We start from the raw sequence: 25,060 nt of genomic DNA on the forward strand, positions 1-25,060 counted from the left end.
GTGGAATTAACATGAAATTTCTCAAAAGCAAGTTTTTAAGGGGACAAAAATAATACAGCCAAAATTTTACTTGAACAGGATATGTGTAGTCGTGGAAATCCAGTGATTAGGCTGGCAAGGCTAATTTATTCTAATGAATTCAGATTTTGATGAATCATTATTAAATTAGTTACAACTACTGAATCCCCTACAACGTGGGGGGGGCCCAAATGTTTCTAAATACATAGCCGCCAAAGCCATGCTGTAGTATATGTGCGCCTCCTGCGCTACGCAAGATGGATTGCAGCATGTGGGGCTACATCATGAAACAACAAGAGAAAGCCCCCCCCTTCCGTTTGGGTTCACTTCTGCTTTAAACCTCAATCCATTAAACAAAGCCCCAGCCTGCCTATGGCCCCCCAATGGCTAGAAATGGTGATAGGTGTAAACGGAGCCCAGGGCATCCTGCTCTGCCTTTGAGAAAATGAAAGCTCTGATGGGCCATTCTGGATTCTGGTTACCTCTCCTTTCTCTGCTCTGCCCGCCCAGAGAATTTGGCCCCCCCATGAAAGAGCGACATCATGGTTTTCAAACAAGCAAAGTGGCAGTTGGTCAAAGCCATATTTAAGCAAGGCTTACATCACATCATGTGTGTGTTAGCTGTTTTACACCGTCATACCGTCACACCGACATAGCTGCTGCTATGTCTCCTCACACCGCTTTCTTTCCTTAATTTCCTCCTTATTCATCCTCAAATTACCACTTTGTTTCTTTCATCTCCCCCTCCTCCCGCCTGACTGCCTGCTCCCTCTTTTTATTCACTTTTCGTTCTAACTATGATGTCCATCACCTCTCTTGTCTCCTCCTCTGTCCCCCACTCCCCGTTCTCTCACCGTTGCTCTGAGCAGCAGCGCCGGTCGTCAGGGAAACGGGGTGTTGCATGGCCGCACCCAGGCCCGGGTATCCACGGTAACCGTAGCTAAGGCCGGCTCCGTTGATGTAGAGCTGGGTGTCCTGGGAGGAGAAGGCCGATGCGGCGAGGGAGTAGGCGGAGTGAGCGAGGGACGCCGGCTCCCTCAGACCCCCTCCACCGCTGGACGGCTTGTCCAGAGAGATCTGCTCATCCTGGAAGAGGAAACAGGAAATGAGGGGGTTTCATCTTCACACTACTATACAGCAAGCTGGGTGGACAAAAATGGAACTGGTATTAAGAACCCAGCGTTATTATGCCCTAGAAGAAGAACATCATTGAACATTGTCCCTGTAAATCCATGTTTACCGTGCTGAGCAAGCAAGGACCAGGAAACGTGAAAATGACCAGTCTGCTGATTTCAAATATCTCCACAATACAAATCAACTGCCCTGTCTACTGTCTAATAAAACTGCCCTGGATTTTTGTTTTATTGCAACGTTTCTTGTGATTCCGTGTATTGTAAAAAGTGAGACTTCCATGTAATTTTGATTAAAAATAATAAAGCAGGGAGAGGTGCTAAATACAGTAAATACCGTGAAGTATCATAATGCCCAATCAACAGAGAAATGCTCGCAGCCAGTATGCAGAAACTGTGCCTTTTTAACAAGCCGTCAGGACGTCTGTATGGTTGTGATGCACAACTACCCCCTATATAGGTAGGAAGTGCTGCTACAGTGCCGTTGTAGTCATTTCCCAGCTGCAATGACGGTGCAGAGGAAGAGCCAGAAATGCTGACCCATCAGAGCACACCAGACAATATGAGAAAGAGAAAGTATATTTTTTGAAAATTAAAGCATGTTTTATTTTTTAAACCTTTATTTATTCTCCAAACCACAGTCTGATCTGCTGCCACTGAGCAGTTCCACTGGAGCAGTTGGAGGTTAAGTGCCTTGCTCAAGGGCACCTCAGTGATGGAGATGAGGAAGGGACAAGCGCTGCTCTTTCACTTTCCCCACCCAGATTTGATCCTGTTGGTCTGGGGATTGAACCAACGTCCTCCCAGTGATTAGCTCTCTTCTCTAACCTTGCTACAAACTTCCAATAAAGTATGAACCTGAAAATGAACATTATATTGGACCTTTAAAAAGAATGGATTTCTTATTTGTCAAATGTTTTATTTTACAAGGTAAAAGTCTCATTGAGATTCAAATCTTTTTCCAAAAGCAACCTGCAGTATGAAATTACAATACTAGACTAAGACTGTTTTTAACATATGCTGTCAACAGAATCTGCAGCACTACAGTCATAGTAATGGAATTTAGCTCTGTGTCATAAATAAATACTGATGTGTCTCTAAAGCTGACCTGGTGGCTTATAATGTCCCACTTTCATATCAGTTATTAGGGTGGGATCATTTATTATTCATTATTACACAGCTTTGTCGAACACTTGATTCTGACACTTTATTTGTTATTTTATTTTTTTTTATTTATCCCCAATGGGGAAATTAAAATTTACACTCTGTGTAAACACTTTGTTAGTACTCAGACACAGGCCTGACATACACACACATGCTCAGGACCTGTACATGCACTAATGGAGAGATGTCAGAGTGAGTGGGCTGCCAGCTGAACCAGCGCCCTGAGCGGTTGGGGGGGGTACAGTGCCTTGCTCAAGAGCACCTGGCAGTGCCCAGGAGGGGAAGTGGCATCTCTCCAGCCACCAATCCACACTGCGTACTTTTTGGTCCACATGGGGACTTAAACCAGTGGCCCTCCACTTCCCAACCCAACTCCCTACAGACTGAGCTACCGCCACCCCTTTTGGAATTCTAGTCTGTTATTTCAGAATAACAGGAGGAGGACTATTTGTAAATCCATAAAATCATTTTTAAGTGTGAAAAAGTATTGATTTTAGGAAGCAGTTGTGTAATAAGCGGGATAATGTAGAGTGAGCCTGTAATTGCTGCAAATGAAACCCATTAAGGGAGATTCAAGTTCACCCCAACATCACCCCGTCTGGTCACAACACAAACAATTCTATAGTCTCTTATTTCGGAATAACAGCAGGAGGTAGAAAGTTCCTCTACCAATCTGAAGGCTGGTTCGATCCCTGGCCCAGCAGTCTGCATGTCTGTAGAACATCTGTCTACCAATCTGAAGGCTGGTTCCATCCCTGGCCCTGCAGTCTACATGTCTGTAGAACATTTGAAGTTATTGCTCTGGGACCAAAGCACCTCCGTGACACATTATCCAAAGAGATAGTTACTCTGGATGACATCCCCCTGGCCTCCAGCACCACTGTGAGGAATCTTGGAGTTATCTTCGATCAGGACATGTCCCTTAATTCCCACATTAAGCAAATTTCAAGGATTGCCTTTTTTCACCTACGTAATATTGCAAAAATCAGAAATATCCTGTCTATAAATGATGCAGAAAAACTAGTCCTTGCATTTGTTACTTCTAAGCTGGATTACTGCAATTCTTTATTATCAGGCTGCTCGAAAAAGTCCATAAAACCTCTTCATGTGATCCAGAATGCTGCAGCACGTATTCTGACAGGAACCAGGAAAAGAGATCACATCGCTCCTGTTTTAGCTTCTCTGCATTGGCTTCCTGTAAAATCCAGAATAGAATTTAAAATCCTTCTTCTCACCTACAAAGCTCTTCATGGTCAGGCACCATCTTATCTTAAAGAGCTCATAGTACCTTACAACCCTACAAGAGCACTACGCTCCCAGAATGCAGGGTTACTTGTGGTTTCTAGAGTCTCTGAAAGTAGAACGGGAGCCAAAGCGCTCAGCTATCAGGCTCCTCTCCTGTGAAACAAGGTTCCAGTTTGGGTTCAGGAGGCAGACACCGTCCACACATTTAAGAGTAGGCTTAAGACTTTCCTCTTTGATAAAGCTTGTAGTTATGGCATATAATCGAATAATGTAGGGGAGTGAGGAGTCGGAGCGTCCGCCTAACCCGGCCCACCTGCAAAGTTGTCAGATTTATCTATCATGTAATCAATAATATAATAAAACTAGAGGGAGGCAGGGCGATACAACCCAATCCGGTTAGGGAGAGTTCTAGCCTGACCAAGCTCCTCTCTTTACCCTGTCTCTTCTAGTTATGCTGTAATAGTTTTAGATAGCTGGGGACTTCCTTCGACACACTGAGCTCCACTTTCCTCTATCTTTCTATCTTCCCATTTATGTGCATCCATGTCCCAGAAATGCCTGTTACTAACCTAGCTCTGGGGAGTCATTCCAAGTAGTCCTTATGTTCTTTTTCCCCCAGCATGTTTCCTCGGATCAAGGAGGCTCCAAAATCATGGTAGCAGCTGTTGCCATGGTTCCGCTACACGCTTTGCAATGCAATGTTCATCCTGCTACGCTCCGTGGTGCCCAGCTACGTCCTGCTGTGCCTAGCTACGTCCTGCTGTGCCTTGTAATGTCGCAAAGTGCCCTGCTATGCCATAAACTACTACAAAGAACTACTACAAACTACTATTTTTTTGTGATTGCTATTGCCACTCTTCATTCTAACCCCAACCGGCCTGTCAGACACCGCCTACCAAGAGCCTGGGTCTGTCCGAGGTTTCTTCCCAAAGGGGAGTTTTTCCTTGCCACTGTCGTACTGTTGCTGGCTCTGGAGGAAACTACTAGAACTGTTGGGTCCTTGTAAATTCTGGAGTGAGGTCTAAACCTACTCTATCTGTAAAGTATCTTGAGATAACGCTTGTTATGAATTGATACAAAAAATAAAATTGAATTGAAAAATTGAATTGAAATTTGTCCAACAATCTGAAGGCTGGTTCGATCCCTGGCCCTGCAGTCTTCATGTTTGTAGAACATTTGTCTACCAATCTCTAGACTGGTTCGATCCCTGGTCCTGCAACCTACATGTCTGTAGAGCATTTGTCTACCAATCTGAAGGCTGGTTCGATCCCTGTCCCTGCAGTCTACATGTTTGTAGAATGTTTGTCTACCAATCTGAAGGCTGGTTCGATCCCTGGCCCTGCAGTCTGCATGTCTGTAAACATTTGTCTACCAATCTGTAGGCTGGTTCAATCCCTGGCCCTGCAGTCTACATGTCTGTGGAGCAGTCATCAACCAATCTGTAGGCTGGTTTCGATCCCAGTCCCTGCAGTCTGCATGTTTGTAGAACATCTGTCTACCAATCTGTAGGCTGGTTCGATCCCTGGCCCTGCAACCTACATGTCTGTAGAACATTTGTCTACCAATCTGAAGGCTGGTTTGATCCCTGGCCCTGCAGTTTACACATCTGTGGAACAGTAGTCTACCAATCTGTAGGCTGGTTCGATCCCTGGCCCTGCAGTCTACATGTCTGTGAAGCAGTCATCTACCAATCTGCAGTCTACATGTCTTTGGAGCAGTCGTCTACCAATCTGTAGGCTGGTTCAATCCCTGGCCCTGCAGTCTGCCTGACTGTAGAACATTTGTTTACCAATCTGAAGGCTGGTCCTATCCCAGGCCTTGCAGTCTTTCTGTAATGCGGATGGTTTTGGCGCAGTGGATTGAAGACATGCCTTTAGAGTGGGAGACCCTGGGTTTGATTCCCACTGGTGATACATCAACAAATGTGTCCCTGAGCAAGACACTTAACCCCTAGTTGCTCCAGCGGCGTGCAACCTCTGATACAGAGCAATTTTAATTTGCTTTGGATAAAAGCATCAGCTAAATTACATGTAATGTACTGTAACGTAATGTGCAAAGTGCTTTGTGTAGTCAAGACTAGTAGCTGATGAAAACTATTTGGCACATGACGTTACGCTTTTTTCCATTCACATATCAATTAGACCAAAACCAAAACCACACCCACACACTTACGTGATAGGCGTCGAGGCGCATCCTCTTTGCGGCGTTGCGTGATTCGCTCTCGCAGGCGGCAGCCAGGATGTTCTCAGCCATGGCTGAGGTGAGGTGAGGCGGAGTAGGTCGGGTCTGCAGAAAACACAACCATATCAAGGAATTTAATTACTGAGTAAATTAGAGCCACATCTTAGAATGGATTTTGCATTCAGGAGGACACAGATTGGGCTTCTTATGATGAAGTAATATAATGATTATATTAGACAGGAACACCCGCAGCTGAAATCTCTCAAACAGGTGCAGCTTCATGTGCTCTACAAAAATGCTTCAAGGACCTTTAAGGTCCGCCTAGAAGACTTTTGAATTCTTCGAAAAACACATTTTGAGATCTCCTCCTACAGCGTGGATCTGATTGCCACCAAACTGTCAGTGAATCATTAATGGATCAGGCTTATTGCAAGTATAAAGCATGTCCATATCTCAATTACTTTTCAAGTTATTGACTAAAGAAATGTGAAAGGGGCATGGCTCTGGAAAATGAAAATTAACACAAATGAACACAAATCAGCAACCGCGAGGCCAATCATCACAAAACTCCCAGGTTATGTTCAGATAAGTGCCCCAGATATACCCAGGCAGTTTTATATACATACCCAACTAGTACCCTTACCCACAAAACTCACAGGGTATGTTCAGATAAGTGCCCCAGATATACCCAGGCAGTTTTATAAACATACCTGACTAGCACCCTTACCCACAAAACTCACAGGGTATGTTTAGATACATTTTCCAGATATACCCAGGCAGTTTTATATACACTACATACACCACTAGTACCCTAAACCACAAAACTCACAGGGTATGTTTAGATAAGTCCCCCAGATATACCCAGACAGTTTTATATACACACACCACTAGTACCCTAAACCACAAAACTCAAAGGTGATACAGCGCAAATCAGGCTATAACTATAACTATAATTTTCAAGCTTTATTTGTTTGTTTAATTGCAGTCCTGAAATGTTTTTGTTCCAGGTTCAACAATGTAAAGCACTTTGTAACTTTGCTTAGAAAAGTGCAGGGAAAAGTCCAAAGGTTGAACATGTTATTTTAATGAAAGGAATATTGACAACCTTTTATTCTGCGGCTCAATAAAATGCATATCATCAGAGCAAAAAGCAATCAGAATGTTTTGTTAAATCCTCTGATTATTAGGACTTCTGACTATTAGAGCTTTAGCTATTATTGAAAGGAACAATCAATTATGTTTAAGAAGATAAATTAGATAGAGTTTGGCCTGTGTAAATAAAGTTAATTTTTATTATTATTATTTTCAGCCAAGCAAAGTGCTCTGACCTGTGTGTGACGTCTGAAGTTAATAGAGAGCTAATAAGTGTCTTTGTATCTTCTTCTATGTTTTTCTTGTGCGCATACTAGATTGACCAATACCTTTCAGGAACATAATGCTTTGGTATGTGATGTATTAAAAAAGAGGGCATCTTTTAATATTATCATAGAGACGGGTGTTTGAAGGTAATAGTGTTTTAACCACAGCTCAGATCACCAGCTGATGCCTCCAGCTCTTAGTATCAACACACAGTGTAACATAGGGCTAAACCACAGGGGGGGCAGCAGAGACGTTTCACCGACAGCCTCATTGTCACTGCTGGTGTGAGGCATCCTGTTGTCTCTCACACCATTATTGTGTTAAGTCAGTGGATTTCAAAGTGGGGCCCCCTCCCCTCATTTACTTTCAACTTTTTTATTTAGAAATACCAAGTGCCAAAATAATTTTTTTTTACTTAACTAAAAGTACAATATTACATTTAATATTATTATTATATAGAAACCTTCTCCAAAGGTGTTATACAAAGCGCACAGCTCTTTTTTAAACATCAACATTCTTACATTTGTTTTTAAAACGGGTATTCTTTATACTATGTATAACAGAACACCGTCTAGTTTCAGACATTATTGATTATGTTAACAATTTACTTTCCATATTTCTCAACTAGACAGGCTAAGAATCGTCATCTTTCTTTGTATAAAACATTGTGTGGGCTGTGTTCTATCACACTTCAGGGAGTTATCCTGTGGAAAGAAAACATACAACAAATACAATTTCTTGGTGTCTACGAGCAAAAATAGCGGTAGAAATGCCCTGCTGTCAAAAACATTTGATTTGGAAAAAGGGATCATTCTTAGAAACTATTCTTAAATTTCCCATGGCATGAAAATGTCCCTTTATGAAGTTTTTAACATTATGATGAGTTCCCTCAGCCTACCTATTGTCCCCCAGTGGCTAGACATGGGGATAGGTGTAAACCGAGCCCTGGGTATCCTGTTCTGCCTTTGAGAAAATAAAAGCTCAGATGGACCGAAAGGGGAGGTAACCTTGCCCCTTATTACCTCATAAGGGGCAATATATAGCAACATCTAAAACAAACATTAAATATTACATTCAACATCACTCAACACATTTAAAGCAGGCGAGGGGGGAGGGGGGGGGGTGTGGCCTTGGTAATAAATACATAAAATATATATATATATATATATTTCACATACTGTACTTACAGTTTGTATATATACACAGTATAACAGCTGTTACGTCAGTTCTATTATCAGTTCTATTTTACGTGTGCTCATTTGAAATACAATCAATCAATACTTGTCTTTATTATTACTATAAAGTCTTGAAAACTGAAATTGTGAGAGGATTGACAGGAAATCAATTGGCCAGTATTTCAATAATTGATCAGTTATTCCATTCTCCTGTTCCAGACTTGTTGCTTTTCTCCGTTATACTGAATTCTAAACATTATTATCGTGATGTGCATTTTCCTGCTATATTCTGACATTTTATGGAAAAAATCAGCAGAATAATTGATCATGAAAATAATCGTGATCCAAACAAACAATCCAGCAGGTACAGTACCTCCATGCCGCTCTTCTTCATGCGTCTGCAAGATTTGAGGTAGGTGCGGATGCGCTTGCGGGCGCGTTCCTGGAATTCTGGGAACTGTCTGCTGCAGGACTCGATGATGGCCTGGATCTTCTCCTTAGGCTGCTTGGAGATGGGAACCATCCGATCCAAGTTCTCGTCCACAAACAGACGCACAAACATCTGCAGGAAGACAACAAAGCTGTTACAGAGAGAGGGAGTTGGTAAAAAGTTATTTGCTCTATTGCTTGTATTTGAATTTGTTTCTCTGGCACAATAAAATCAAGGTAACAGTAACGCAAGACATAATAATAATAATGTGCAAGTGAGATTAGGAACACCCCTAGGGGCTTATGGAAGGACTCTCACCTAAGGAAGAGAAGAAGACAAAAAGATATAATGAACAATTACAAGTAACCACTGAATTTAAAAAAACAAGTATAAGGTTGGCTACATAAAACAGGCTGTAAGGTCGGCCTCTAGCCCCCCCCAGTAAGAGCATGCGTCCCATGTAGGCCTGCGGCAACCCGGGTTGGAATCCCACCTGTGGCCCTTTGCTGCGTGTCACCCCTTCTCTTTCTTTCCCCCTTTCCTGCCTATCCACTTTCTCTATTGAATAAAGTAAAAATCCCCCAAAATAATCTTATAAAAATGAGGATATGTGGACCTATGTGTGTATGTGTGAGTAGTTATGAGAGACATGGAGGCCAAAGCAGATGTGAATAGTTCAGATCAATGTGGACAGTTTTTTTCTTTCTTTTTTAAGACCTTTTTTTTCCTTTTTGACAGAAGTTGACTGAAGTGCAGTAAATAAAACGTTGACAAGTGGATCTTTATTGTGTTTTGAGGGTCTTTTATTGTCTGTGCCATCATCAATGACACTGAAGGAGGAACCGAGTCAGCTCTTCAATATTTTTTCTTTATGAATATCTTGAGAGGAGGTATTGATCCCTGCGGGGTTGTGGAGCGAGACCCAACACAGCGTCTCCGACTTACGTTGAAGGCCTTAAGTCTCTCGGGGTCGACTCCCTCTGCATCGTTGATCTTGTCGTTGTCGTCGTGGTCGTCATGGTCGTCGTCGTCGTCGTCGGGGGCGACCTGACGCCCCGTGGTCAGGTCCTCGGCACCCAAGTCCATTTTCACGCTGTCGTAGCTGCCACCCGAACTGTACTGGGGGGACTGAACAAACACAAACACACACACACACACACACACACACACACACACACACACACAGTATCAAAAGCCATATCTGAACAGATAAACAAAGATAGATACCTTTCAGGAAGAAATAGCTTGATAATAAATATTAAGTAAAAGATGACTTCATTTAAATTTATTTAGATTTTTTACAAATGTATAAAAAAATTTAAAAACAAATAAAGGAAAAAAAATAAGTAAAAAAATTATTAATAAAATTATAGCTGGAAAGGACAAAAGAGAAGATTAACGTTACCTTACTGCTAAATGTAAACTCAGAGCTATAGTGCGTAGTTTCTGTCTCCCCCATGAGCAATTCTAAATGGTGACACCACTGTTGGCTTATCCACATCATACGAGCAGTGTGGGAAATTAACTTTTTTGCCCACCAGCCACTGTGGCTGGTAGATGCCCAATTTGACCAGCCACTTATATTTTTTACCAGCCACTTTTTCCGGAATTAAAATTTTTAAAAGAAAGTGCACTAGCATATTTTCAATAGCTTCAGTACAATATTTTGTATTATTGACACATATTTTATCAATATTGGCAAATAAAAAGTGATTTTCCTTTATTGTCCCACTCAATAAACTGCTCTTGGGGTCCCATATTTGCCAGCTGTATGGCAGTACACTTGATATGAGACTTGGATGACTCGTGGATTGCCTCTAAATTAAGGTTAGTTTTTCCTCTAACCAACACATTGTTTTCATTTTCTGAAGACGAGTAGGTTCAACAGGAAGTACAGTGCATGGACTGGTCAGTGAGGTAGGCGATAGGGCCGTGCTGATGGACAATTTCATATCATCGTCTATCGTGATGGTTGAGCCACCATCATGATGTCTATTTACAGAGGGCATTTAAATCTGCCAATTTTGGGAAAATCTCCCAGCCCTAGTAGGCTAACCATTCCCTTATTTTCCCATCGCTGCCTTCTCTTTTTCTTTACTTTGCCATCAACAGTTACTACTGCTGGTTCGGCAGCGGGCCTCCTAACACAGGGGATATGTTGCCACATTTTTTAAACCGATGTCACGGACTAGCACTGAAAACCACTCCACCCGCCTCTGTGGTTGGTATACAAGGCAAAGTTGCCCGCCACTTTGAAAAAGTACCCGCCATTGGCTGGTGGCGGGTGCTAATTCCCACCCTGGATACAAGCCTCCCGTGATTGACTGCTGCATACGCTTTATCTATACAGATTAACTCCTTCTTTACTAAATCTCATTGTGTGCTTGTTTTTTTCTGTGTGTGTGTGTGTGTGTGTGTGTGTGTGTGTGTGCATGCAGTCTCACCTTGCCCCCGTAGTCCCTGCCTTCTCGGTCCAGACCCAGCTCGGCAGTGTCTGTGTGGGACTGGGTGTGTGTGATGGGAGTGTGCACACTGTGTGTGTGGGGGGTGTGTGTGTGCGGCAGAGGCAGTGCCGGGTGTGGAGCCAGGGGAGGTTTGGCAGCCAGCGGGTACTTCCTACGAAGCTCCTCGGGCGCACTGGGATGCAGAGCGCCGAGCAGAGCCGCGGCCGCCGCCGACACAGTGACGGGCAGGTGTGCTGCGGCCAGGGGCCGGCGCTGAGGAAGGGGGTCGCTCAGGTTCATCGGCTGCTGGTCTTCGGATGATGAGGAGGAGGAAGTAGGCGTGCTGAAGTCCAGAGGGGCGGGACCACCGTTGCCGTTGACCTTGGTTTCCCTGACTATGGCAGTGTCCGTCACAGCGGAGGAGGGAGGGGTCAGGGCTGGCAGGCCGTTCCCACTGCCGCTCTCTGATGATGAATCCTCTGAAAGCAGACGGAGACTTTCAGTTTCACAGATCGACACACTGTTGTTGCTTCTTGTTTGCCCACAGCTGTGTTTTTAGTGGTATGTGATTCCTCACATTACTGTCATATATATATATATATACACACACACAGACACACACACACACATACATATTTAGATAAATATGCACACACACCTGACAAAATTATAAACCCAACACTTTTGTTTTTGCCCCCAAGCTGAACTTAAAGATCTAAGACTTTTCTAAGTCTGTAGTCAAAAGACTTATTTCTCTCAAATGTTGTTCATAAATCTGTCTAAATCTGTGTGAATGAGCACTTCTCATTGGCCGAGATAATCCATCCACCTCACAGGTGTGGCATGTCAAGATGCTGATTAGACAGCAGGATTATGGCCCAGGTGTGCCTTAAGGCCCTGACCCACTTACAGTCTGGGGGGGTCGGTGACTCGAGTCTGTTTGGTGTGGGTTCGAAAAGCAGTCAGTATCTGATGTTAGGGTTAGGGTTCACCTCTCTCTCTCTCTCTCTCTCTCTCTCTCTCTCTCTCGACCTGACTGCAGTTCATCATCATAACCGACTTGAGTGGGCTAATGCTCACATTTGATGGTGTCTGGCACTTTGGAGAGGGGTTCTCTTTACGAATGAAGCCTAATGCCAGATACTGTATGGGTTCCGGCTGCCCCCCAGTGGCCCCCTGCGGCCCCCCTGCGGCCCCCACTGGCGCATGAATGTAAAAATGAGAGGGAAGACCTGTGTTTATTGCCGGACTGTTTTAGGTCCGCCGCAGTGTGTAAATGCAGCCTTTGTTCTTGTTTTATATTCGGTCTCTTCTATTTCGCCCTCCGTCTTCTTCTTAGTCATTTCTCTTTCATGATATAAACAAAGTTTGCTTGCTAATAACTTTACAGCATAATAACTGGATGACCTTAACGTCACACCAACATAGGAGACAGAATCCAGAAAACCAACTTAGTCGAAAGAGAATACTCTCAATGATTTATTAAAAGGGCATTTCCACAGTTAACTTTGACATTTAGCACAGCCTATAAGCTCCGTACATTATGCACAACATCACGTTTTAAATTATCACCATTATCATTCTTATGTTTGCATGTTGTTTCAGAAATGGAACTTTATTGGTATGACGACAACATGAATACAGAGTCTGATTAAAGACTACTTATTCTGCGTGAAATAGTAATTAACATTATAGATTTTGTGTGATTGCTGTCATGTGTGTTTGAATTAGAGTTGGGCAATATGTCGATATTATATACAGTAAATATTGTTATATGAAAATAGATATTATCTTAGATTTTGGGTATCGTAATATGGCATAAGAGGTGTCTTTTCCTGGTTTTAAGGGCTGCATTACATTAAAGATGTGTCATTTTCTGGAATTATCAGACTTTTGTAACTGTTCTATTATTGGCCTTTACCCACTTAGTCATTATAGCCACATTACTGATGATTTATCAAAAATCTCAATTAAGCACCAATAGTTCACTCCAATATCATTCGTAGGTATTCTGTAGAAAATATTGTGCTAGTTTGAATACACACATGCATTATATTTAATGCCCAGCAGATGGCAGGCTTCCTTCATGAAGTGAGATTCTTATAATCGGTCTTGGCTTCTGTTCTGCTCTGCATTGGTTCATGAAAAGTTTATTTTATTAATGCTTTACTTCTGGATTGCATTCTGTTGTATTTTGCTCAGTTTGAATAAATATCATTAATCTATAATAGTATAAATAAATTCACTGTGACAACATCACAAACTACAACCTCACAAATCATCTCCCAACACATCTCTGACTTAATATTAGATTGACAGTGATAATATGTGTTGTAGAACACTGTATCTTCTAGGAAGTAAATTATGAAATATTACAAACATTGCAAAAAATTTGGAAATTCCTTCATTGCAGCCACAGCTGTATCCCAGCTGGACTAAAATTGGGGGGCAGTTATTGTCTTCCTGTGGCCAGCAGGACTCTGACCGAGATGACTCTGACAAGAGGAAACAATCTGTCTTCCTCTGCTGGGAGGGAAATAATGACTTCTCAAATTATTTAAGCCACGGGCGGTGTATGGACTGCCAGCGTCTTCCCGGGTACCAGCAATTACAATTAGGGTGCACAAGATAACGTGGTAGCCAAAAATGGTTGTTTCAGTCTATGTGTATAGTCTCTCCAAGGCACCAGAGATGTGGTTTTGTGTTCTTTACAATGTGGGAGAGGCTGCATACAGCTGCTGTGGAGGCTATTGTTCTGGGTTGAGTGGAGCAGCGTCTGTTTATTTGATTAAGGCCATCCAGTCTGCAGCCGGACTAGACAACATAGTCACCACCCTGCATTATGAGAGAGGCCCCTCCCCCACCTTCATGCCCTTATCATGATCACCACCAAGCTCGTTTTCCTCCAGCTTGATCTAAATCCTGGTAACATCCTCTTCCTCCTGTCATTGTTATTAATGCCACCTTTTTTACAGTGGAGACTGGAAGGCAGTAAATCTTCCTATTAAAAGCTGAAAAATTTTTTTTTTGCTTTCAAAGTTAAAGAGTGGCGTCCATCCCAACTGCTCAAACACCTGAAGCGTGAACTCTAATTCTGTGTTAAAAATCTACGCTCTGGCTACGTACATATGTACGTGGAGACAGGGACCCTACGCCGTGGCCTGACGTGCATCTCTAAAAAAAAATTACTACATGCATGTGACGCATTTTGCTCGGTCGTAGCTCTGTATGGCTGCATTTCACATGACCATTAAAATACACTGGGCATACAAGTGCAAGTGGAAAGAGGAATCAGATTTTCCTTACTCTGCAGTTAAAAAGCATAGATGGACGACTTAAAAATACAGTAAATACTTTGGAGAAAGTACCAAAGTACCAAAGGTAAAAGTCCTCAGCCCAACACTTTGCTCAGCATTCATCAGTGTTGATATAGTGATGCTTGAACAATCAGTGCTCCAGTAGTAAAGTGTGACATGGTATGTAGTTACTCTGTATCAGCACTATGCCTGTATTCTCTCTATTCTCTATTCTATAACTCTAGGAGTTTTTGGTTCCAGAACAGCTGATTTGAGTTGGTTCAATCAAGTCAGGGTAGGTTGACTCAGAGTTAGGAGCGTGCACCAACAAAATAAAAAGACAGCATGAATGGAGCCATGGTACTACAATTCACCATGACAACCACCACAAACAAACTGGTCGGCAGGAATACTCATGCACACATACAGGGAGTTTGAACATATATTTATACGACTTATAGTCTGCCTAACATGATTAGTAAAACAACAAATGTTTTTTTTCATGCACTTAAAGTACTGGTGTAAAATGGGCCTGATGTCAACTGAATAAAGGATTGAATGAATGAATGAATGAATGAATTAATAAATGAATGAATGAATGAAAGAGTGCTGAGTCAGAGGGAGGAGACTGATACAGACTGAATGAATGAATGAGGAAATGAAAGAGTGCTGAGTCAGAGGGAGGGGACTGAGAGAAGAAAACCTGCTCCCGACCAGGTTAGGCCCACATGCTCAGTTACCATAGTAACTGACTCTGAGGCTAAGGTACCTCTCTTTCTGAAACAGGCTCAGTTACCATAGTAACTGACTCTGAGGTTAGGTTAACTCTCTTTCTGAAACAGGCTCATTTACCATAGTTACTGACTCTGAGGTTAAGTTAACTCTCTTTCTGAGACAGGCTGGAGTTACCATAGTAACTAACTCTGAGGTTAAGTTCCCCCCCCTCTCTCAGGTTTGATTAACTTCCCTCTCTGTTTCCCTTATCTCAGGGTTAACTAACTCAGAGTTTTCACTAAACCTGCTTTCTGAAACGGCCCCATGTCAAGGTACTTTAGATATTGTTAGGCAACAAAAGGGTTGGGGCCCCCTCAAAGGGCCCAAGATAAATCTGAGGTGTCGGGAAAGGAGGAAAAAAAGAGTTCTGCCTCACAAGTTTCTAGCATATGTCTTGGGACTTTATTTTGAAAAATTACAGAGAACTGTAATTTAAATGAAACTATCTCAATGAGGGGATCCAAATAGACCCTCACCCCTGATTGGTCACAACCAAAAAGATGTGGAACCACCGGTTTATTCTTGATCTGAAAAGTAACTACAGCTGAGGGGTAAACAGCACAATACCTCCTGCTAAAACCTAGTGGAGTTTAAATATAAAGTAGCGCACTTAAGGACATTAAATGTATTACTTAATTACTTACTTAATAATCTACATACTGTAAATACAGTACCTGGACACAAACTGCTCTTAACGGTTTGATTTATTTTTTTATGCTCAAGATCTTTTTATAGCTGAAAGTTTGTTATTGTTATTTTTTATAATGTTTTTATATATTCTGTATTTTTTCCACCTTATTCTCTATTCAAATGTCTTGCAAGCTGCTGGAAATTCAATTTCCTTGCGGGAGTCATCCCAAAAGGGTAAAAAGAGAAGTCTAAGTCTAAAGATGTACTTAAGTACAGTACTTATCACCAGATGGCAAAGAGCAAGAAAGAAAAACAGAAACAAAAATTCATGCTATAAACAATAAACCTTCTTAAGTTATACTTTTTGTCTCAAAATTAAATAAAACAGGTGATAGGTGTACAAATAGATCCTATCTATCTATCTATCTATCTATCTATCTATCTATCTATCTATCTATCTATCTATCTATCTATCTATCTATCTGTCTTTAAATGGACTCTCCTCTCATGTAACACTTAAGAAAAGAGGTTAAACTGGTGTTAAATGCTGCAGTATAACATCTTCTTCTCTCTCTCTCTCTCTCTCTCTTTGTCTGTAACTCGTTTTTCAGGCAGACTGGCTACTAAATAAGTGATCGTGGAATAAATGGTGTGTGCCAAGGAGTCCGCCTGACACACGCACGCACACACACACACGCACGCACACACACACACACACACACACACACATACAAGCTTTCCTTTTCCATAACAAGAAACCGAGGAAGGATGGAGAAACACAAAGACACATTTTAAACATTAGCTTACATGCAACTTACAGCCAAATGTATTGTGGTTTACTGTTTAATTGGAGTTGCTTTTATATGAACTGTAATATTCCCAGCATCACATACAGATAGAAAAAAATGAATGGTCAGCTTTTGACTGATGAACATCGTTAGAAGCTGAATAAGATAAGAAAAATAGGAGCAGAAAGCGGCTCCAATCGAGGATGATTGCAGGATAGAGGGAGGGAAGAAGAGGAGGAGGTCATTTGAATGAGTCAACGGCACGAGAAAAACGCAGGCGCTGGATTGTGAGGAAAAGAGAATAAAAGAGAGAGAGAGGGGGCTGAGGATGGTATCGACTGTGTCATTCGTTGGGTGGGGGGAAGAGGGAGGGGTGGAGCCCAAACCGCTGCATGGAGACAGGGAGAGATGGGTAGAGAGGGCGATACACCACGGAGGGAGGCACAGCCAGGCAGGAGGAAAGAGGTCAGCAGGGGGGTGGGTGGTCGGGATTGGGAGGAGGAGGCGGAGGAGAGGGTCATGGCTCGGGGGTGGGAGCAGCAGGAGAAGGAGAGAGAGGGGATGGAGGAGAGGATGAGGGAGGATTGAGGTGGGGGATGGTAGGGGGAAGGGTGGAGAGAGACTGAGTCAAAGGGACAGGCACGTGGGAGAGACTTTTAGATTTGATTGCATCTTCTTTACCTATCATCATTAATATTAATCTTTGCTGTTCTGGTACCAGGAGCTAGAAAGCATGGCAGAGTGTATTTATGAATGTGTAAGGAGTATTCATGCGTAGAGGTGAAGGCCAGCCTAATTCCTGCTGCCTTGACACAAATTCCCCCCCAGCAGCAAGTCACTGCCTCTGCATCCCTCCATGACTCTACAGCGAGGGATGCCTGCTCTCCCTCTCAGCTTCTCTCCGTTCTCTGGATTTTTATCCTTTCTCTGCCCGTGACGGCCAAAAAGGGAGCAGCCCCCTCTCTCTTCTCTGCATTCTCTCCTTCAGTCCTTCAGACACAAACACAAAGCCTCCTTCCTCATCCTCTATTCCCATGGTAATGTGCCCTGCCTCTGTTAATTCTCTGCCAGAATCAAGCTACATGATGGTGTATTGAGATCTTGCACTAATGTAAAAAGTATGAATACAACAATTTAAAAAAGCACTTTGTTACAAGTTAAATGTATAATGAAGAACATGTACTTTTAGTCAAACGTTAAGTAAAGGTACTCATTAGCCGATAAATGGGCTCTTAAGTTGTTACATTTTTACATATTATAATATTTAATCATTATTATTGATGCAGTAACACATAAGATGCATGTTGATGTTGTAGTTGACTGCAACAGAGCTACTTGTATTAATTTGTCAAAATGTTGGATGCCTTTATTTACTGTACAACAATTCTCTTTATTTTATATTCTCAGTATAGGTTTTAATATGTTCATCTGCAGTCATCAAATGAATGTAATAGAGTAGAAGCAGAAAGTAGCATGACATGAAAAGGCTAAAGAAAAGTACAAGTACCTCTAAATTGCACTTAACTACAGTACTGGAGTAAATGGAGTTACATACCAGCAATGTCAGCAAGACAACAGAAACAGCTGATGACAGTGAGGGGGGTGTGGACAACGAAAGGCACACAGTGTGTCCTGCTGGAGGACCAGCACATCCTGAAACTAGATGTCCACATACATGCGTGTGCTTTTGGTCTCTTTATGTCCTCTTCCTCTAAGCAGGGACACACAACTTTCTGCTAAAGTTACAACAGTTGTGTAGCTTTCTGGGCTTTTCTCATGGGTTTGAAGAGGTGAGGTCACCTACTCCTTGGAGCAATCAGGATTTAGAATTTTAATCAAACTGCGATGAGAGGCTACTGCCAATCAAATCTGGTTAAACCACACCTGTGCAGTCTTGCTCAAGCAGATTAGCAGGATTTTGAGTGTTGGATTATAAAAAGAAAAAGAAAAAAGATCATTTTTTGGGCTTTTCTGCCTTTATTTTATAGGACTGGGGAGAGAGAACGGGAACATATGCAGGAAATATTCACAGGTTGGATTCACGACTTAAACCGTCAAGGCATCAAACTCCTCTTAGTATATACAGTATGCGCCTGCTGTACCCACTGAGCCAACCCAGCCAATTCCTCAAAAGTAATACCTTCCCCCCCCAAAAAAAAACTTCACCTTTGAATGTAGTCATTTAGAGCCAAATATTTAATGTAATAAATAAATACAGATTTTCTCCTGCTTAAACGCTACAGGATACAGTGACATTTTAAATGTTTGGGAAGGGCTCTTTGTTGTTTCAATAATATGAGATGTTCAGCGATGACATATGTAATGGTCAGGTGTCTACATACTTTTGGCCATACTGTGTAGTCTGCTGATGTCTACGATACAATGCCATGGTTGTTTACAATCCTTGTCTCTCTGCACCTCATGCAATTTGCAATAAACTACAAGCCGTGATTGAGCGAGGTTCAACGTGGGTTCTGACGTCTCTTGTGCCGAGTCACAGCATTGAGATGATCTAAATCTGACAGACTGCCATCGTAATGTCAGTCAGATCCTTGCATCCTACATTATCCTTCACTCCACATCTTGCAATCTAATCTTAGAGTCAAGAGTTTAATACCCTCTTATGCACTTTAATCACCTCCTGTTCCCTCCCCCTTCATCTTTCCCCAGTATCTCAAAGCATTGAGGCCTCCTCTTGGCCTAACGTGATCATACTCTGATTGTAGTGAGAATATGAGTCTGATTCTGCTCCATTGGGCCCTGATTATAGGGTTGGTCTCAACCCAACCAGGAAAGAAAATACATCTGCACTTAATTTGGATAGACCTACAACCAATCATAGCAACATATACACCGACAGCCAATCAGAGCAACGGATAGACCTACAAACAATCAGAGCAACAGATAGACCTACAGCCAATCAGAGCAACGAATAGACCTACAACCAATCAGAGCAATGGAGTATGTGATGTAGTTGACAACATCTTTCCGATCGTCAAATGCCTTAGTCAGTTCCTCTTTTAAAATGAATGTGCTGTCGATATCTTCTCTAACAGACGCCATGGAGGAATCTACACATCTCAGTTCTCCAGCGGCGGCCATCTTTGTTGTAAACTAATTCAACCCAAGCGCTCTTTGGTGACGTGGTTGGTTACGTTACTGTTGATCATCATAAAGCCCCGCCCTGGCAATTGGATTGGTCTAAACAGCTCTGGTAGGAGCATAGTCGCTCCACAACGGATCAAGTCCAGACTGAAGATTTGCTGAAACCTGCGGTACAAATAAAGCTGCCTTGCCTTTGTACAGTCAGCTTGTGTACGTTTGTGTCCTTTTCTAAATGAAGCAGACAACAACGGTAAACACTTTCCCTTCAGTAGGGTAACTCTGCCCGGTCAGGATTAACCGCTTGTGAGAAGCTGAGTGTAAAACAGCACATGAAACATGATCGTTCACTTAAAACCCTTTCTCCACATGAGAGTCATTACACCAAAGTTCAAGTGTCACGACGCATATCAAACTGATTTGACTGATTGTTCAACCTTTTACAGACAAGTGCTGCACAATGCATGTGACTATGTCCTGAGTTCCACAGTAAAGTCCTGGGATCAGCAGCATTAGGACATATTGTACTTATACATGATGAGGTGCTTCCCATAACACAGTTACAGTTAACAGCTTAACGATATAAAACTAGGTGTTTCCAAGAACTGCACATCAACAAAACATTTCACATCTAGGTTTCAATTTCACGATCTAAGTGCATGGCGTGAAGCACGTGGCACAGGTGCGTTTAGGGTCATATTTTTCCTTATGTTTATGTATGGTTTGCATTGATGGGAACTGCCGGGTCTGTGAGATGAGAGGAGCAAAGTGTATACGCAATGTTCACTCTACATTACGTCCAAGCTTAAAATAGCATCTGAATAACGCACCGCTGACTTTAGACAAGGTTTCTCCCGGTTCGTGGTGGAATTGTTTTCTGAAACTGTAAAATAGCACCAGGGCAAAAATGGAACGATACATGCGTCAGTGTACAAAGTCAATTGCGCTGGGTGCAAGATAGGGCCCATTATGACAATGTTTACTGAGGTAATAAATATGAAGTATGAAGTATGGTCATTTTCTTTTAGATATCTATACGTTGGAGCAAGTGGAGTCGCCCCCTGCTTAGCTTCACTTCCTGGGGGGCACCACCAGGTGTGTTTAAGAAGTCAAATGTCCTCTTGCGTCAAGGACACACATACACACACACACACACACACACACACACACACACACACACACACACAGAGCTTAAAGCCTGTGTGTCCCCAAAGAGGAGGAGGACAAGTGGACCAAGACTTTAACAGTCAATCATTGTTCAACCCACAGTCCTTTGGGAAGAATGAGGAGGATGCTGCATCAGTTAACCTAGCAACACACATCTTCATCAATGTGTGTGTGAATGTAAGAGACCGTCGAACAGGTGTGTCTCTGTGTGTCTCTGCGTTTACTGCGTGCAACTGCTGTCGTATTAACCCCCAAGGGGAGGGGGGGCCACAAATGCGCACGCCTTTCACCCACCGTAAATCAAGCTGGTCTCAGGCTTTTCAATTCACTCCACTCTAGCTTTGTCACTCCCATGAAGGGTGACAAAAAAACACAAAGGTTGAAAAGCCTGTTGGCATTAGTCAAGCACGTGACCAAGAGGATGGAGACATGCACAGAGTGGGTGGGAGGGGCTCCCATGGGTGGTACGGCTCCACTCGCTCTTTTTTGGTTTTCCATTCCTAGAGGTTTTGTATATTACCGGGTACTTTGTGCTTATTTTTTGGGAACACCTCGCTAAGTTAAAACACTGCAGACCACTGACTGGTCAGAGATAATCGTCACTAGCGCGACACGGGACATCCGGTAGGAACGCAGCATTTTTAAATGTCCACCTAAAATGTTTTGATGGATTTAATGCATGAGGTAGTTCTTTTGCCTGTTGTATGTATGTAGTATTTCAATTTAAAATGTCATTTTGTATAAATTAATTTATTTTCTACTCCTGTGTTATGTGGCGACTGTGATATATGATAGGACTCCATCAAAAACGACAAGATACATCTCAAGGGGTTTATCTTAATAAACCAGTTGACAACGTGACCGTAGTGCATTTCATTCAATAGCATCAGTTCTTTCGTTTTTTTAAATGGTAGCCTGTAAAACCACGGCATGGTCAACCAGGTACAGACACCCCTGTTTGGTTGCTAATGGATTCAGTGAGAGATTGTTGGAGCGTTGCGTCTTGTCGGAGGTGATGTCAAGGTAGCGTCACGCGGCTTCACTACGACGACCAGCTAAGAAACCTGCCAACACTGACGGAAGGGCACTGATAAAAGCACCTAGCAGCAAACCTGAGTCCGACATGGACAACTCATGAGAAAATGTCATCCGAACATCTCTAACTGTCATAGTTTATTTGACAGTGAAAATACCCACTATGCACTGCTGACACTGTGAGGCCCTTTGGAGCAAAACATCCACCAAATGGCACATGTAAAGTCAACTTGCAGTCACTTCTAATTAGAAGGTATATGTCCTTGTGAACTTGAGAGCAACGGCCCTTTAATTAAAAAATGAGATATCTATCACCTGAGTGCAGCTCTGAGCAGGAGCAAAAGTGCACCTTCAATCAATATGATTTAATAATTGGCACAAGATATTTTGCATTTCTGCTGAACACAGGAAAGAATGCAACAAATCAATGTCTCTATTGTAGAGATGGGGGCACTTATGCGTTGATTTAAATAGGGCAGATTAAAAACCCTGGCATTAATTAAGCAGATTGTTTCTTTAATGCGGTGGCTGTGTTTACACAGCCACCGCTTACACTGGCCAACACACTTCCTGCTGAGGTGGAATAAACTCCTCCATGTGTTTTTTTAGTTATATTTAATTTGATCACACGTGCTTTCATTACCTCACGTTAGGACTTCTGCAATGGAGTCCTTTCTGGGGTCCCCAGAAAAACCCTGGACATGCTCCAGTATGTCCAAAACTCTCTCACCAGGGTCTTGCCCACACCAAGACCTAGCAGCAGATCACCTTAACCCTCATCCACCCTCACTGGCTTCCAATTATGTCCCGCAGCACATATAAAATCCTCCTTCTCACCTACAAATCCCTCCATGCCCCTACAGCACCTCTCCGACCAACTCCATCCACACCCCCCACCCTGTAACCTGGCCTGATCTCCATTCCCCACACTAGACTCAGGGGTCCATACCTCTGGAACCCCCTCCCTGGAGATATCCGCGATGCTACATCCCTGGCGATTTAAAAAAACCTAGTGAAACACCACCTGATTACCAGCGCCTACAACTTCCCTCAGCTTAGCCACAGTCATTATATGAAGTGTCCTTGACTTTCATGAAAGGCCCTAATAAATAAAAGTTATTATTATTATTTCTCCTCAAGTCTGTTATCCTCTCCCTTTGGCTCTCTTATGTCTGTCTCTATTCATTCACTTCTTCATCACTCGTACACTCTTTCTCTATCTCCTTTCTGAAAGAATCACATGAGAATGAATCTTTGATATTAACTCAGGGACAAAGATCATATTTGACTCATCAGACAGGAGCAGGTTGCATTCAAATTATGGCCATTTAATTGATAAGTTAACTGATCCATGCATCGATTAACCTATGTCTAACCATCCTGATTCTTTATTGGAAATTCAAAAGTTGTTGCCGTCAATGCTGCTTCCCCCACAAACAAGAGGTCACTGTGCAACCTGCCTCAACACACACGGTGACTGTGTGTGTCTGCTCACATTGTTCCTGTGAATAGATCGGTTTGTGTGATTCTGGTCCCTCACACATGCCACATTATCCCCACCGCTCTGTGTGTTCATGTGTCATATAGTCAGATGGTCGCATGTTACAGGACGCAGCAATGACCCCTGGGAGAAGCAATCACCCTGACCTTCGTCAGGCAGCAGCAGCAGTGGAGCATTGCGCTGAGACTGTGAGCTGGGTGGACCTTCAGTCTTTACAGTGGATTGTGTGTAGAATGGGCTTTTAAGTGTATTTCTCTAAGAAAATATTATTGTGAAGAATTATTGTGATTTAGAAGGGACACTCACACAAAAGTTCTCATTTAACAGTGTATCCTAGAAGGTCACACAGGGTTTCTACAACTCTCACAAAGCCACATTTAAAGGTTATTTTGGTGAAAGTAACGCAAAGTTGTGTATATCAATACAAATCAGAGACAGTAATAACTAATTACCTTCAAATGACATCAATTAGTAATCTACAGTGCATTACATTTTGGAAGAAACTTGCCCAACACTGATTCCAACCTTCATGAGGGAGGAATTACTCCAGCACTGTTAGACTGCATCAGTTTTAGCTATAGCTGTGCCTGATAAACTGGGAACTGGGAGTAGGTTTACAGGACTATATTATCTAGATGTAGGCACACTGGTACAGGACTATATTATCCAGAGGTAGGCACACTTGAACAAGACTATATTATCTAGACGTAGGCACACTTGAACAGGACTATATTATCTAGACGTAGGCACACTGGTACAGGACTATATTATCTAGACGTAGGCACACTGGTACAGGACTATATTATCTAGAAGTAGGCACACTGGAACAGGACTATATTATCAGGACGTTGGCACACTGGCAGTTGAATATGCTCACAGTCAAATTGGAGAAAACCTCGTCCTGTCTGAAGAAAACCGCTGCTTTTGGTTTTTAACTGTAGAGATTTTGGGAAGATTGCAGATGTTTTAAGGCAGGATTTGATACACAAGGACAAAAAAACACACACACGAGTGCGAACACACACACACACACACACACACACACACAAGAGCTCACACACACATATAGGACTGCAAACACGCACACACGTAAACAAACACACACATGCACACCAAATGGCCTTGCCTGATACAGAAGAAAAAACAGAACTGTGGTGCTTTTGACATTTCCACAATTATCCGTCAGCTATTAAGAGCACTGAATCGATTTCAGTGTCATTAGCAGGCAGGGCGTTGTTGAGTGGACTGCAGAGGAAGGAAGAGGAGAAGCAGAAAGGATAGAAAGAAAAGTTAGACAAGTAAAACTAGGAGAAGGACTAGAGAAGGGCTGCAGGGAAATAAAAAGAGGATGGAGACGCGACTGAAGAGGACATGACAGCATTAAAACGAGAAGAGGAAAGGTGGGAACCTTAGGAGGAATAAAAGGAAGAAAGGAAGGAAGAGAAGAGATGCCAAGAGAAGAGATGCCAGGAGAAACACACATGACATGAAGAGGAATAGAAGAAAGTAAGAGGGGAGCGAGAATAAAAAAGAAAGAGAAGTGTGCAGACAGGAGTGTTAGAGGGGAGTACAAAGGAGCAGGGAGGAGTAGAGAGGGATGAAGGGAAAGAGGGGGGGGGGG

General features: G+C 42.6%; 1 protein-coding gene and 1 long non-coding RNA gene across 3 annotated transcripts in view; one reads left to right on the top strand and one right to left on the bottom strand.

Moving 5' to 3' along the window:
- Window positions 1-1,708, top strand: part of LOC117947609 — an 18,073-nt gene extending 16,365 nt beyond the window's left edge. Inside the window, exon 3 of the long non-coding RNA XR_004657273.1 lies at window positions 1,698-1,708. This is a non-coding gene — a long non-coding RNA (uncharacterized LOC117947609). The remainder of the gene's footprint in view (window positions 1-1,697) is intronic.
- The window catches only part of LOC117947593 (nucleolar protein 4-like), a 164,258-nt gene that overhangs the window by 2,300 nt on the left and 136,898 nt on the right, over window positions 1-25,060 (bottom strand). For both annotated transcript variants that reach the window (XM_034876665.1, XM_034876664.1), the window contains exons 6-10: window positions 11,147-11,625; window positions 9,648-9,830; window positions 8,646-8,834; window positions 5,730-5,843; window positions 873-1,104 (exon numbers count right to left, since the gene is read on the bottom strand). In XM_034876665.1, coding sequence (XP_034732556.1) covers window positions 873-1,104; window positions 5,730-5,843; window positions 8,646-8,834; window positions 9,648-9,830; window positions 11,147-11,625 — 1,197 coding nt within the window. The remainder of the gene's footprint in view (window positions 1-872; window positions 1,105-5,729; window positions 5,844-8,645; window positions 8,835-9,647; window positions 9,831-11,146; window positions 11,626-25,060) is intronic.

This window comes from Etheostoma cragini, chromosome 7, assembly GCF_013103735.1.
Source record: "Etheostoma cragini isolate CJK2018 chromosome 7, CSU_Ecrag_1.0, whole genome shotgun sequence".
Taxonomy (NCBI): Eukaryota; Metazoa; Chordata; class Actinopteri; order Perciformes; family Percidae; genus Etheostoma; species Etheostoma cragini.